Source organism: Passer domesticus, chromosome 10 (genome assembly GCF_036417665.1).
Source record: "Passer domesticus isolate bPasDom1 chromosome 10, bPasDom1.hap1, whole genome shotgun sequence".
In the NCBI taxonomy this organism is placed as follows: domain Eukaryota; kingdom Metazoa; phylum Chordata; class Aves; order Passeriformes; family Passeridae; genus Passer; species Passer domesticus.
Genome location: NC_087483.1, coordinates 38,402,701 through 38,418,378, shown reverse-complemented (window position 1 = coordinate 38,418,378; position 15,678 = coordinate 38,402,701). Strand labels below are relative to the sequence as shown.

General features: G+C 37.8%; 1 protein-coding gene across 4 annotated transcripts in view; it reads left to right on the top strand.

Moving 5' to 3' along the window:
- LRP1B (LDL receptor related protein 1B) overlaps window positions 1–15,678 on the top strand; it is a 622,229-nt gene that overhangs the window by 602,504 nt on the left and 4,047 nt on the right. For 2 of the 4 annotated variants that reach the window (XM_064435266.1, XM_064435268.1), the window contains exons 87-91: window positions 438–551; window positions 9,415–9,491; window positions 11,566–11,656; window positions 13,932–14,076; window positions 15,087–15,185. In XM_064435266.1, coding sequence (XP_064291336.1) covers window positions 438–551; window positions 9,415–9,491; window positions 11,566–11,656; window positions 13,932–14,076; window positions 15,087–15,185 — 526 coding nt within the window. The remainder of the gene's footprint in view (window positions 1–437; window positions 552–9,414; window positions 9,492–11,565; window positions 11,657–13,931; window positions 14,077–15,086; window positions 15,186–15,678) is intronic. The other 2 variants (XM_064435270.1, XM_064435269.1) reach the window with 2 other exon arrangements.

Sequence of the window (15,678 nt, the reverse complement as noted above, 5' to 3'; positions counted from 1 at the left end):
CAATTCATATGGAACACCATAGCATCTCAAGGAAAAAAAAAAAAAGGTTTTGTGTTTTCTGTTTGGATTTACAAGACACAAATGCCGCAGCATACACCAACACCTCTAACAATGCCAAGAAAATGGTGATGACCATTTTTAAGGCCATTGCAATCTGGATCAATCGATAGAAATGTACATCTGACAACAATAATCTGAGATCCCTTCAGGCAGCATAGGATCATTGTTTTAAAAACTGTTTGATCATCACTCATGAGCAAACTTTTCAGTGTTGTCAGATGGACCTTCCAGGAAAAGAAAATATTGATTTTGTCTTCTGTGGGTGTGTGCCCGTGTGTGTGTGTGCGTGTCTTGCCGTCGTTGTCTGTAACGCGTTTAAAATCTGTCCAGCACAAGGCAGAATATTTATGTAGGTCTATTTTACTGAAATTCTGCAGATGCTCTGTGGGGTTTAAAAGTCAGCGCTGTGACCAGAAAGTGAACCCTTGTGATTACTACTGTCAGAATGAGGGAATTTGCACTTTAACCACGTTTAATGAACCGAGATGCAAGTAGGTTTAACCTTCCACTTAATGCTGCACATTCTGTGACATCATTCCAGGCCACAGTTCATTGGTTCAAGTCATGCACATTCACATACATTTCACAATATATACTTAATCTGGGGGACCATTTCTATAATACACACTTACCCTTTGAGAGTTGCACTGATGAGTGTATTTAAAAATACATTTGGAGTGTGTGTATCATCAGAGGAAGAAATAAAAGGCTTTATTTTACTAAATAAATTGGAAGAAAACTGAAAATGCCACTTGGCCTCTATTGCTCATGTTTTGAGATATTTTACAAAGTTAATCCTACATAGCATAAAGTTTAGTCAACAATGATATTGCACATGTTCTGAAGTCTGACTTCCTTTCCCTGTTCAGATAAGAAATAGGAACAGAACAGGTATTTAGGTGCTACTTCAGGAATTTACCTTGTATTTATAAGTCTTGTTGTTAATTTTATAGAAATAATGTTGTACAACAGAAACTGTTAAACAAAACTATATGAGCTACATCATAATGTTGACTTCTCTGGTAAAAAAAGAAAATTACATTTGTATTCTCTACTTCTCTAAAGGATTTTAGGTCTGTTTCTTAAAGAGAAAATTTTACTCTTCATCAGGAAAAGAAACAACCTTAGCCTTTGAAAATCCTGTAAGGCATATGTACAGAGAGATACAAAATACCTGTCAGATGAACAAGCTTCATTCAGTGGTTGTGATGCAAAAGTCAGTAGTGAAATCATGAGCCAAAGACCCAGACCTGGGAGAAAATGTGAAATTTACACAGATTTTGACTTGTCTCAGTGAATGGTTTATGGAAACACAGAATGCTGTGGGGATGTGATGTGGGTGTCTGGTGAGTAGCAAAGGCAGTGACTGCTTAGGGTGAATAATTAATTATTTTTTTTAACATGGTCTCAGATGCTTTTTGTTCTCATGCAATGAAACTCTCTGTCTTGAGGTACCATGAATCTGTTGGAAGCAAGATTAGTGTCCTAACTACCACTTCTGAGAGCTGGAAGAGCGTGGAGTGGTCAGCGTGTGTGGGACAGGGGTGCTCGGAACTTTTTGTATCCCCATGTATCATACTTGTGTTTTCAGAATCATGCAGCCCTAAGAACATACTGCTGCCTATAAAGTCACATATTGGATGTACCTTTCCTGCTTTTTCTCTCCAATGCTCCATGAGCCATTTGTCCATAGGTCAATGTTTTTCTAAACCAGTCTCTAATTGGGGAGTGGGTGATTTTTAGAAGAAATAGGAGATGCCTGGGTTTATTGTCATTCAGCAGGAGCTCTGCTCTCTCTCACAGTCAGCATCAGTTGAGAATGAAAACTTTACACATAATCATGCCCTTATTATCATTCAGTAAAGACAACAGAGAATAAGACTTAGCTGTTCCAAAGGGCAATCCTAAAGCCATAATTATAGAGCAACTCTAAGCCTGTAAGAACAGACTCTCCTTTCAACAGCTTTCTGCTAGCACACTTTTTTATTTTATCTTCCTGTCTCAAGGTGTCTTTTTAATGTTGAATGCACTAAATGACCTGAATATCCGTTGCACTCTGGAAGGAGGAGTTGTGGTTTTCACCTAACCATTTCAGGAATGAATTAAGGCCTTGCTGTGGCTTCATATAAGCCACCAAAAAAAAAAGAAGGTTTTATGAAGGCTATTGCCAGTTTCAGTGAAAGCTCTGTCACAGTTTCGAATATGCAGAATAGGCTGTGATTTCTCTTTGGACTTCTGTGCAATCTAGATTATTAATTCTTCAAATTATTTTTAGATATATGATGATTATTACTCCCCCTTCCCCCCATTATTGTTCTTGCGCAGTTACAAAGGTTGTGAGAGAATTTCAGAATTTTAAAATTTGGGGTAATGACCTTTTCTGAAAAATGTTCCACTTAGGGTGTCTTAAAGTAGCTTGACTACTTAAATAGTAGTCATAATCTTATGTATAGCTACTGCCATTTTAGTATTCACATTCTACATTTTCAAGGATCTCTTTAGTACTCAGTAATGGGTGGGGTCTGTGTGTGATGTGCATAACAGGAGAGGCATGTGAGATATGCCTGAATTGCCCCAGTAAATTCACAAATGAGTTGAAAAAAAGAATGATCAGGAGATCAGATTCATATGGGAAATAATCAAGAAAATTTTTTTCTGTGTATTTCACAAACTGTTCATTCCATCTGTTCTATCAGTCTGTCTTTTAATAAATACCTTTATTTATGTCTCTGTTTCCTTCTCACTAATTACCCACCTGTATATTCATTCCTGCAAGAGAAGCAGGGTTTAGAGAGAGATTACACCTTGTATGTTACCAGTGAAGAGAACTGGAAAGAATTAAAACTTTCAAGTACTCAAAAGTGGCTCTGGTTGTTGAATGGGCCGGGCTTTCATTATGGAATCTTTAGCACAGAATATTTCTCTCTCTCAGCTTTGTTTCTTTTATACCTTCACTATATCTATAAGTTGCTAGAACTCCATCTATTTTTTTTTATTACTATTTGTATTTGTACCTGTACATGGATGTGTTCTATTATTATTATCTGAGAATAAATGTGATCAAATCATAATCCCCTTACACAACCCCCTTAGGCATTCTAGAAATATAAAAACCAGAAGACAAAGCACAGCATTACATTAGTTGCCTGTGGCTGGATGTGCTAACTGTTTAGAGGGATTCAAGAGTGTGTTGTATTTCAATGTTAGAGTAAACATCAGTTCCTCTGTAATGAATAACGAGTCATCCTGGAGTGTTAATGAGAAGGCACAGACCATGCAGGAGCTTGGAAGAAAGCCTAAGTTTGGTAACAGAGGAGACTGAAAAGTGAAGGGTGGAGAAGGAGTAAATAACTTCATTTCTTAATGGAGAATTTTGGTCAAGTAACAGATTAAGGACCATGAACAACTGAGGAGAGAAAAAGTCGTGGAATTACTTAAAACTGATAACAAAGTTTGAACCTGGAAGTGCAGACATGGATAAATTAGGAGTGAAACGAGCAGGAGAGCTATTCTTACAGAATCCTAGGATAGTTTTGGTTAGAAGGGACTTTAAAGCTCATCTTGTTCCAACCCACCTGCCACGGGCAGGGACACCTTCCTCTAGAGTAGGTTGCTCAGAGCCCCACCCAGCCTGGCCTGGACATTTCCAGGGATGAGGCAGCCACAGCTTCTCTGGGAAGCCTGGTCCAGTGTTGCCAGGTTGTTCTTGCCAGCTTTATACCCAGGAGGCTGGAGAGAGACACTGTGTGAGGGGAGAGTGGGGGTGAGCACCTCTGTGTGTGTGTTTAGGTCCCAGAACTCAGAAATAAAAGAGTGCATTCCTCTTTATGGAGGAGCTCCCCTGCAGCTCAAGTGCTTGTGATGCTGTGCCTTCCTCCTGACATTCCTTTCCTGTTGAAAAATCCTCCAATATGAACAGTTTTTATTTAAGTGCCAATGCACCTGTACAGGTTCTACATTTACACACAGGTTTATAATAAAAAAACTCATCGCTAAACCAAAGCTCTGCTCAAGAAAGGGTTCAGGTACTTCCATGGTCCAGTTGTGGACAAGAAAGGGACCACAGCCTGCAGTCCCTGACTGGCATTTTCTGGAGGCTGAGTAGAAAAAGCCTCTGTGGTATAGAACAGTCACAAGTTTGAAAAGCCTGACTAAGAGAAGGCCCTGGTAACCCTGAGAGGCAACACAAACCAGGAAATTTTATCAAGTATCCTGCAATAAATGCTTTCCATGTGATTTCCTGGGGTATATTTAATGAGCTCCCCAATTGCAATTACAAGAGGAATGTCACAGCATTCTGCCAGTCCTTTGAGAGCTTTCTTTTTCAACTAAAAATATCTTTGTTATATATATCTTGAAACTGAATATAATCCGCAGGTTATACCTTTGTATGATAAAAGATCTTTTATCCACTTTGTACCCCGAACTAGTAGTAGTTCAAGAACCAAATAAAAACAGGTGTTTGAAGAGTGGTTGTCAGAGGAGGAAATGTTAAGATCTTGGAAAAGAGGAATATGTATCTTTTTCATGGAGCATTTACTAACTAGGCTGTAATGCAGATATCCTTTGTCCATGAGTTTAAAATTGTTTAGATAAAACTTGTATAATATTTGCTGCTGTGTACCACTGCTTGGGAAAAACATGCTTGGGTTTTTATCTGCCTACTTACTTTCTCATATTTTCTTTTTAGTTTTACCATTTCAATCTCTTTTCCTTTTGTTTTATTGTTCAGTGTAATTTCAGCTGCAGTAGTAGTCACCTGGACATGCTTTTATATATTTTTCTGTTATTATTTTTAGTATTTGTATAGCTTCTGTACTGTACACATATTGCATGGTGGTTAATAACTCTCAGTTTCTTTTTCTTACCTTGGGATGAGTGAGGCTGAGTTTCACATGGAAATTCCTTACAGTGAACTTCATGCAGCTGTGAATAATGATTTGTGCATAGTAATCTCATGCCCAAATTAAAATTAATTTTTAGAGTTGCTTCTTTTTTTTTTTTCCATGTATATTTTGACTAAATTTTAGGGGTTTTTTGGTGCTCCTGAAAAGAAATTTTTTTATTGTTTTGCCTGCATTTGAATGATGTCATTGTCCTATTCTGAATGTATTGGATTGCAAGGTAATTTGTATTTCATTTTCAGGTAACAAGTATAAATTTTGTATCCCTTAGCTTCTATATTATTTTCCTTTTATGATGTTGAGGGATGCTCATTAGAAAAAAACTAATGTGGAAAAAGGGAATTTTTATTTCTCTCTTTCAATGCAGTTTAATATAGATAGTAAATAACTGTAATCCAGATGTTCTCTTGTCTTGCAGTTTGAAGATAATAAGACAAGTTCCAGTGAAATTTTAATGTTAAGTGTTCTTAAAATAGTGAGGCTAGATACTTTCATTAGGATATTTTAGTATATATTGTTATGTCATGACCAAAGGGAAAAGTTAAAAAAAATACTTTGTATAATGAAGAAATATCATTTATACCTAAGAAACTTTTTCAGTTCCCCTTCCACCTCTGTTTTGTAAGGACTTTTCCACAGTATCTGTTACACCTCTAAAGTAATCTTTCAGTGTTGTCATTTTTGGATCTGCACTGGTATATTGAGTTGGAAAACAGTTATCTACAAAAGCACTTTTAACTGCATGTTACACCTTCTCATTATATTTTTATGACAATGCCTGTGGCACAAAAAGGGAGAAAAATGGAGAAACAATTTTTTTTAAATTGCACACTGCCACCAAATTAGCTCTTTTTTTACTATTTTTTTATTTATTCAGTCATTTTTTAGTCAAATGGTCAAGTACCTGTATAAGGGAGTTTAGAGAGTTTGATCACACTGACCTGTTAGGCTTATACAGAAGTAGAAGAAAGAGACATTTTCTGTCATGAACAGACTCCGTTCAACAACATGATCAGAAATGTAAATATCTTCATTCTAAACATTCCTCACTCCAAGTGCAACACCTTCATAACCTCAGTTGAAAGTTTGTTAAAACTTCTCTCTTTGCAGTGCTATTTTCTCAAAATAGATAATTCCAATGGCACAGGAATTCAGCACCTCAGGAGACACTTCCCAAGCACTCATCTCTTTATAAATGTGGAGCTAAATGGTTACAGAGACAGCTGTAGCAGTTTTATTAATGACCTTGGCAGCAGAACGTGTGCAACCTTTATTTATTACGTTGACTCTCAGTTTTCATGTGGGCATCCCCTGTGGCACTGCTGCTCTTTGATCTTTCCCTGGTTCTGCCGGGAACTGGAGATTTGCACCTGAGATGTTCTCTGCAGCACCTTGCACCACGCAGCTGACTCCAGCCTGTCCTTCACTGTCAGCTTCCCCATCTGTTTCCATCTGTATTTGTCTGGGGCTGACTCAAATCAGGCATTTCCACTGTTTTTTCTCCTGAGTTTGTGATGATGGGAACGTCTTTGATGAAACAAAGCAGCTTTATGTGCTTCTGCTTTGTCAATTGCTTTTTGTTTGCTCGTACTGCAAATGTCCTGTCTGACCATCCAGCCCCTGAAAATGGCACAGAACAGCTCCTGGTACCAAAGAGTTTGGAAAAGGACAAACCATTGCCCATTAAGCTCAACCAGGAGCCAGTTCCCATGCTAGGAACTGAGCAGTCTGAACTTAAATGTCCTGACACCAGAAAATGCTGTTATTAAGAGCAATTTCTCTCTGCAGAGAATTAAAACTGGTGAAGATCTGCTCATTTCCCATGTTTCTGCATGAACAGTTGTCCATGTCCCAATCCCACCATTATTCATGTGCCTGCTCATGGCTGATTTGCTGTGTCAAATTCCCTTGCAGGAAACATCCCTTTCCCCTGGGCTTTATCCCTTTTCCTCCTGTGTCTGCCCAAGATAAGCCTTTAGTACCTTGCTGGACCATCAAAAGGCAGTCATTTCACCTCAAAGTGCAGAAGGAAATGACTGCCATCCTTCCAGCTTCAGCCTCTTTAAAGTTTACTGGAGAAAGCAAGCCTTTGGAAAAAATTAAAATATAGTGGCAACTAACAATGTTTTTATGAGGCTTCTATCAAGTGCCTCAGGTGTTTCAATATTGCTGATTTTTTGCAGTTAGAATGACAAGATAGGTAAAGAACTTTTAATATGTTTGTCTTATTTTTTCCTCTGTTTACTGCATATTTAGCTTTAGGATTTTTTTCTTCACCAGCTGTTGTGATATCATGTCTGCTGAAAGGTTTTGAAGAATGTAATTGTACATTATACAATTTTCTCATGAGCTGGTACTTGAATGCTTCATGGTGATCCTTTTGCTAGTCTCACTGCCATATCTACTTCTGTGACAGATTTATCATAATGATTTTATATGCAGTGGAAGCATTTGAAACATTTAACATAAGAATTTAGTTGCAAAATTAGATATGTCTAACTTGAAAATATTTTTTGCCTTCAGTAGTGTAGTATTAAATGCAAATTGCCTGTCATCACAAGTTTTAATTACATGAGCTGAATGCTGAGCAGGAATGATGTAAAATATCAGAAAGAAATAGAAAGACTTTGTTTCATGTTTGTCATGTGCCAACAGCTTGGAGCTGAATAGAATATTCTAAGTGTAAAGATGTATAGTGTTTCTCTACAAGAATTGAGACACTTATTTTGCAGCTGTATGTTGAAAATTGATATTTTTAAAAAGCAAATTCCTTGAACAGTTCTTAGTAAGGTAAGCTGTCAGTGCAAGCATTTTTATCTTACATAATTGCTAAAAAGAAATCTGGAAAGAAAAAGGAACAGATGCATCTTTTGAAAGATTAAAGTTGTGCTCCCTGTGACTTGCAATGTGCTGAAGTGATGGTAAGCAGGTGGAAAAGTCAGTTGGGTTCAGTTATAAAATATATCATTGTGAAGCATGTGTGTAATTAGGAATTGGGGGTTCTTTGCAGTGAGGAAACCTAACTATATTTATTTAAGTAAACAAACTTATTTCAGTAAACATGAAGAACTTCTAAATTATAATGCAATTTAGCTAGTGTGTGGCAATATATGAATCAACTAGCAATAATAATCAATACATTTAAAAAATCAATAATGCTTCTAAAGACCCTCTGTGCCTTCCCTCTGTAGAGCTTAAGCACTTTCATAGTGTATCCCACTAAAAATTAAAATAACTTTCCTAAAGAAGTTCAAGATTAATATGAAACCCAGTAAAGAGATTTATCTGAATGTCAGGTTGTGCTGGAGTAGGTTTAGGAGCAAGGAGAGAGAAGAGCCAGTCTTCTGCAGTGATCTGCAAAGACAGAAGAGAGCCCAAAGCATCACCAGCACAGCTGCCTGGGGCTCCTCTCTGAGAATGGCATTGGTTTTGTCTGGAATATTTGGTGTCTTTCCAAAATTTCTTTTATTATAGAACAATATCAGTTGTTAAGCATAACCAGCTCTAAACTTGGCAATTTATTAAATCCTTAGGAAGGCATCAGATAGCAGTAGTTCTTGGAACTGTATGAGGGCAACGCTCTATTGCACCTCCCTAAAGATAACTGATGTTGAAATTCATAAATAATTCAAAAATACTTAGAAAAAAACATGATTCATTGCACAATATGCAAGAGAGACAGATGAAAAGTGACTACTTCCTGCCGTTTCCACAAGGAGAGTTTGAGGGTCTGTAGTAAACTTAATCATATTTACAGCAGGTTGAATAAGCAATTGAATTTCATTCAGGTATTTGTTTCCCTTTTTGATGGATTTGCTGAGTCTGCTTCCATGGTCTCCTTGTGTTTCCTTGTGTGCATGGAGAGTGTTCTGAATCCCAACTGAGGAACTATTTGCATATTGATATTCACACAAGGAAATTATAGCAGAATAGCTGTGCATAATCCAGGCACCTGGCTCCTGGAACACATATTCTGAATATAAATAGTATTTAGGGCTTTCTGAGGCCAGGAGATGCTCCTGTCCCTGTAGGACAACTCTTTATTCTTTGACTCTCTGGCCTGCTTACACACACACATGTGGATATATTTCTGCAAATAAATATCTGGCTATAAAGTTCAACGTTTCAAAAGTTAAAATGCTAATATACCTTTGATTAAATTTGTTTTGTTATTTGAGAGATTAGAAAAGAACTCTAGAATTAAGGTTGCAGTGATAATAACAGGAATCAAACACACAAAGGTGTAGGTTTAAACTAAATCCCTACTCTGAATGTTGTCAGTGCTGTGTCAGGGTCCAGCTGACTCCTTCCATGAGGATTCTTGTTGGTTTTGTAGAAGCACTTCTGTCGTTCATGTAGCTCTTGAGAAGATGCTGGTGGTCTCTTTCATGGGTTACTGGGTTAATAGCTGACATTTATTAACTTTCCCATCGTAACTGGATCCTTTCAGATGTTCAGCCAACTGGTCAGGCACACAGTGTGAGAGGCCAGCTCCCAAAAGCAGCAAGTCTGACAACATCAGCACCAGTAAGTACTTCCAGCCACTGCTGTCACTTGGCAAATTTCGCTCACTTTAGAAATATAAGCCTTGTGCTATCTTAAAATGTGAGTTTATATCATAAAAAATGCTCATTACTGGTATCTTTTTCTTTAAAAAAAAACCCCAAAATGTAGATATTTCTAGACTTTTAGGTTGCCATTTGGTGTTGCACAAGGCAGTTCTTAGGCCTTGCACTCCCTGCTCCAAGGACTACCTGCACTTTTTTTTTAAGAAAAGAATATCCAGTGACAAGCATTTGGCCATATCAGCCCTGTGCAGGGAACTAGTGGGAGACCTCTGACCATTTAAATCCTACTGAAAGCATCAAAAATAGACCTGTAAGTGGTGCACAACTTTTGTATTGGCCATCTGCAGAGGGGTGAGTTTTACCTACTGCGAAAATCATCCTGAAAGTAAGAATAGCTCCTGCTGAATGTTTTTTAACACCTCTGAAAGCATAAAAGGATGGCATTGCTGCAGTGTTGGCAGCTGAAAGTGGCCGAGGCTGCCTGCAGAGTGCTGAGTGTGCTGCTGGTGCCCTGCTGTACCTGCCCTGGTCACATTTAGCCCAAGTGGAGCAGCACAATGAGCTGCCTGCTATTCAGGTCAGCTTGGTGGTTGGATGAAACTTTCCCAGCCATCCACACGAGAGAGAGAACAAGCTGGAAATAGGCAAAAAAGCAGGCAGAACTTGGGGCACTGCTTCGTTGTGAGGGAATAACAGCTGCAGTTTGGGGAAGGGGCTTCTCCCAGACCCCAGGCTGCACCGTGGCCACCAAATGGTAACTCATGCCTGCTGGGATGTTTTTCAGGGCTTTTTTCCTCAATGTTTACATGCCAAGTCAAAATTAACTTTTTTTTTTCTTTTTTTTTTTTTTGGCACCTAAGTAGAACTTAACACACTTATTTATCAAATGTTTTCTTAAAAGAGCCTTGTTGTAATATCCTTTACACGCTGAATCTTTATAAGCTGAAGTGAATTCAGGATGCTTCCAGTTTTTATTCAGTACTTTATTTCATGTCTCTGACAACCTGACTTGGCTTTCAGGCAGAAAGCCTTCAGGCAGAATTCAAAGCAGTTTTCAATTCTTTATTTAGACTTAATGTAGAGCAGACACTGCCAGCAGCTTATTTTTTTAATAAATCAATAAATGTTGTCAGTGAAACAACCAGCAATATTTTTGTTTTGCGCCAGTTAAGGATTGTGATATTAAAGAAAATACATGCCACTCCACACTGGCTTTATGCTGGATTCCTGCTTTTATAAGTCCTGTATTTATAACATGAAATTATTTGTTGCATGTATTTCTTTACGAGCAGATACTTAAAGCAAGGCTCAGAAATAAGGGTACAGTTACTGACCTTATTTTTGCAGATAGTCTCATTTCAGTGAAATTATCTGCCAAAATAATGTGAAGCCATTTTGTTCTTCCCTGCTCCTCCTCTCCTTTAACATTGCTGTCTGATCTGTGCACTGTTTTTCTGCTGCATTAAGCATTATTGTAGTTTTTGTGATTGCTTATATCAACATAACAAAATTGTTGGCTCTCGAGTACAATGCAGTAAAATGCAGCAAAATGCAGGAATGCACCAACTATCTACAAATGAAGATTACTGGCTGCTTTTTATTTTCCCACAAGTAAAGATAATAGGTACCTAAAAATACTAATTAATTCTTCAACCAGAGCTAGGCCTACTGGATATTTTAAATTAATAATTGCATGACCTATAAACTGCTCAAGATCCTGGCTGTGCTGCTCCAGTCCAAATAGTTCAGCAATTCCAGATTTTCATGGATTGTTGCTGCAAATGAGGGCAGGGAATTAATCCAAATGATACTGGTATCCAAAAAGAGAAAACTGCTGATTTGTTTATAAAAGTACTTGTGTGTACACTATTAACTGTAATGAAGTTGGGTTTTTTATTGATCAGCATTAAAATCTCAAACTGATGAGTGAAGCTCATTGCATGAAATTTCATTGTTGGTGTGGGAAATTATTCTCTTTTAATTAATTTAACTGTGAAGCCATGATTATTCAATGATATTTCCTTCTGTTTTAGGAAGCATAGCAATCATTGTTCCTCTTGTTCTACTGGTGACTTTGATCACTACTCTTGTAATTGGACTATTTCTTTGCAAAAGAAAACGAAGGTAAGTTATTTTATGTTCATTTATGTAGTAAAAAAAAATAAATCTTTAAAGTATTTGCACCTTTCTGATATACAAAAAATCCCTTTATGTGAGAAACAAAAATGCAACAAATGACCCATGACTTGTTTCTGGAGGCAGCAAATCAGTTACATTTTGGTTCTTGCTGGAACAACCATATCTGTTATTGATACTCGAGTTCCTCGAGCAGTAGTTAAAAAAATTGTAGTTCTTACCCACTTTGCTCAATCCTGACAAGGCTGTATAAGTGTTAATACTTAACTTTATCCAGACACTTAGAGAACTTAACAGAATTAATGTATTTCATTGAAGCCACATTCTAAAATTTTGAGTATTGTTTACATCTTCAAGTTATATTGAAGACGTAAATACTCAAAATATTTACTGTAGAGTCCCAAACCTTTTCCTCATTACTGTATTCCTTTAGTATCTTGCACAGGAAGAAAAATTCCAGCACTGAGTAGGGAATACTTTGTTCTCTTGAATTTACCTGCCTTAGAGCTGATAATGAGCTTGAGTTCGACTTTGTGACTTTCAGCATTTCTTCCAAGGCCTTTTTTGGTGGCCAGGAGAGGCAGGAGTGTTTCTGCTGTATGAGACACCTGAGAGAGCTGCTACCCTTCACATGTTCAAAGAACATCACACTGATGGTGATGCAGATTTACAAGGGGAGATTCCTGGTAATAAGGACGTGGCCCACTAGGGAAGGCGGAGTGGGAATCAGAGAGCAAACCATTTACTTCAGGCCTGTAGCTGTCCTGCTTGCTGGCCTTGAGCAGCTGTCTTCCTTCCTCTTGGGGCTTGTTACCCCACATGTGAAACCAAGATAATGTCTCTTTGTTAAGCCCTTTAAAAATAAGTGATGAAGCTGCTGTTTCTGCAAGTGTGGCCATTTGTGAGGCTATTTCAGTGCTTCAGGCTGAAAGAATCTTTTAAGTTACTATGATCTGGCATCACATGCAACGTCTCTCTCCCCTGCCAACTCTGGTGTAAACTAGTGAGCATCAATTTTTAAAACCTTTTTTGTAAAGCCAATAAGATAAATACATTTCCTGACCATACTCTTAGTAGTGCTGACCCTGCCAGACTCCATGGATGTCATTATGTGCTGCTGCACCTAAAATGCCAAGTTTAGTGATAGCCAAATCCTGAAACCAGTTGCTGCTCTGTAAATTATTTAGGTTACTGAGAATCACTTGTTAAATAATAGATTTTTCAGTGGAGAAATAGAACTAGCCTCAATAAAGGGCTTTCTTCTTAAAATTATATTTGAAAATGTATTTTAGAGCTATTTTACCTCTTCAGAGAAGACTGTCAAGTATTAAACCAGGTATAGCTGTTCAGCACTTGCATGCTACTGTTAAGTGCCTATTTTAGGAAATATTTTTTCAATGACATTTCTGAAAAATACAGATCATTTAGTATATTGGATTTCAGATACTGACTGCATCTTACTCAGCCAACAAGAGGACTCAACTGTTATCATCCTGACTGTGACCTCCCTATTATTCCCTTGTAATTCTAGAGAACATATTGCACTGGGAAAAAATTACCCTCTTGAGGTTATTTCAATTGCTCAGGCTGAAATCACCTCCTTAGCTAAAAGAAATGAATTCAGCAACAGAAACAATTCAACTCAATCACTTATCTTTACTGATACCTAATTCAAGGTTAAAAATAAGGCTCTGTCTTTTATTAAAGCTTGAAAGAAAATTCAAGTTGAACTTCAGTGTTCCAATCACCACCGGCAGGGAATGCAAACTGGAATGAGGAGAAGTTCATACATTTTTAATGCATCGTGATGGAAACATTTGCTTGTCCTCAGTTTACAGCTGACTTTGGGCAACTGGTTTGAAACAAAAGTGAAATGAATGAGCAAGAGGACATGACTCATATTCTCTTTGCCTTCATTCCTGCAGGGAATTGGCAATAACTTTACAAGGCTTTCCTTGGAAGTGAGGGAAATCTGGAAATAATTGGAGGAAGTCAGGGTTGTAGACAGCGAGTTAGCACTTTGTATGGATTCATACCACTACAGTCAAATGGAGAAAAACAATCAAATTCTGCTTCCAGCTTCTGTAAGATCTATACGTAGACTCAGATTGCTACTTTGCTTGGAAAATGGAAGGATTTTATGATTGTCTCTGCAGGAAATGCTTTTTCATCCTGTTGATCTTAGAGATTAAAGAGAAACAAAATACCCAACAGCTTGCTTGAAAGTTCACTATCTTCTTTTTTGTATGTTTCTGCATTACAGGACAAAAACTATCAGAAGACAACCCATGATAAATGGAGGAATCAATGTAGAAATTGGCAATCCATCATATAACATGTATGAGGTGGGCCATGACCACAGTGAAGGTGGTCTTTTAGCCTCAGATTTTACTCTAAATGCAGAAAAGGTAATTTCTTTTCTCTTTCTGGTGGCAAAGCCATTTTATCTCTTGCAAAGGTTTTGTCTTTAAATGTAACAAATAGAAATGTAGAACAATGACATTTAGATTTAGTCAATGAATATAAAACCAAGTTAGATTTCATTAGAATAAATGTCATGTATATATTAACAGCTGTTTTGTAGTCTGATGCTGCCTGATGGTCATTTTTCCTAGTGCCTGTATTTTATCAAAATAGAGTTAGAAATTAACTACAATATGATTGGGGTTTTTTGTCAAGGAAGACGTGTCTATGAGCTGGCAAACCACAACCTAGTGGCAAATATTTAAAACTGGAAACACATTATTGTCCTGTCTGAAGCACAAAAGAGTGCATGCATGCATAGGAAACTAACTTACTTCACGTGTGAAAACCTGACAAGGCGCGAGGAACTGGGATTCCTGACGGGGCAGACAGATTAAATGTTTGCACAAAGCTAGCAAGTATTATCATTTCCTTGTGAGAGATGCTGTCAGTCCTGCAGCAGCACTCCAGTGATTGAAGTGCCTGAGTGATGTGCCGCGGGATGAGCGGGGTAATGCGGCGGCATCGCTCCCGGAGCTCCGTAATCAGACACACACCAAAGGGCAGCCATCGCTCCGTGGCGTTCCTGACAAAGCAATAACGGGATTACTGATAGCTCTAGGAATGTCACCACTGCATCACACAGGCAGTGTGCTCAGTGCAGGAGGTAAGCTGAAAATGGAGTTACTCACTGGAGGCAGAGTGGCTGAGCCAATGCTTATTGTGGAGCCTGGCCCTAATCCTTAGTGGGAAATGGTCGGAAAATGCTGAATTTTATTAACATATTGAATGTAAGAATTTTTTGTGCTGAGGATTGCCTGGAAGGAGGTTTTTATAAATGTAGATCACTCTAAAATAATGTTTTCAGTTGGTGCACTGTTTATTTAACAGTGTTGATAAGTACACGTGGAAAATGGTCTATTAGCACAGAAACTGAAATTTTCTGTTTATACAGGCCAGATACATAGGGGGAGGGTCCACTGCATTCAAGCTGCCCCACACAGCTCCATCAATCTACTTAAACTCTGACTTGAAAGGACCACTATCAACAGGGGTGAGAAATGACGATCCAAGTCCATTCCATTCCACCACAGCCCCTTTCTAAAGAAAGTTTGTCTGTCATTTTTGAGTAGAGGCATTTTCTGTTTGTTTTTAATTTTGTTTTTCTTCTTTTACTGAAATGAAGAATGACAGTAAATAATACATTTTCTATTTGAAATAAAGGGTGCCCCTCTGCACACAAAACTTCATCTGTACCCATCATCTTAACATGATATAAAACTGCAAATGTCTTTGCAAAAGAATAAAAAAAAACAGTAAGCAATATCATGCTTTGCCACAACATTATATAAGTTTAGCATGGCCTTCACAGCCATGTATCCTGATATATTTGCAATTTGTATGTAATTACAGACATTTAGTGAAGCTTATCAAACTGAAAGATGGTCCCAAATAATGGAAACAAGTGACTTTATTTTAGAGGAATTTGATGCACATAAAAAATTAACAATTTCCTTCAGTATTTGCAAAGCACATTTTAATTGCTC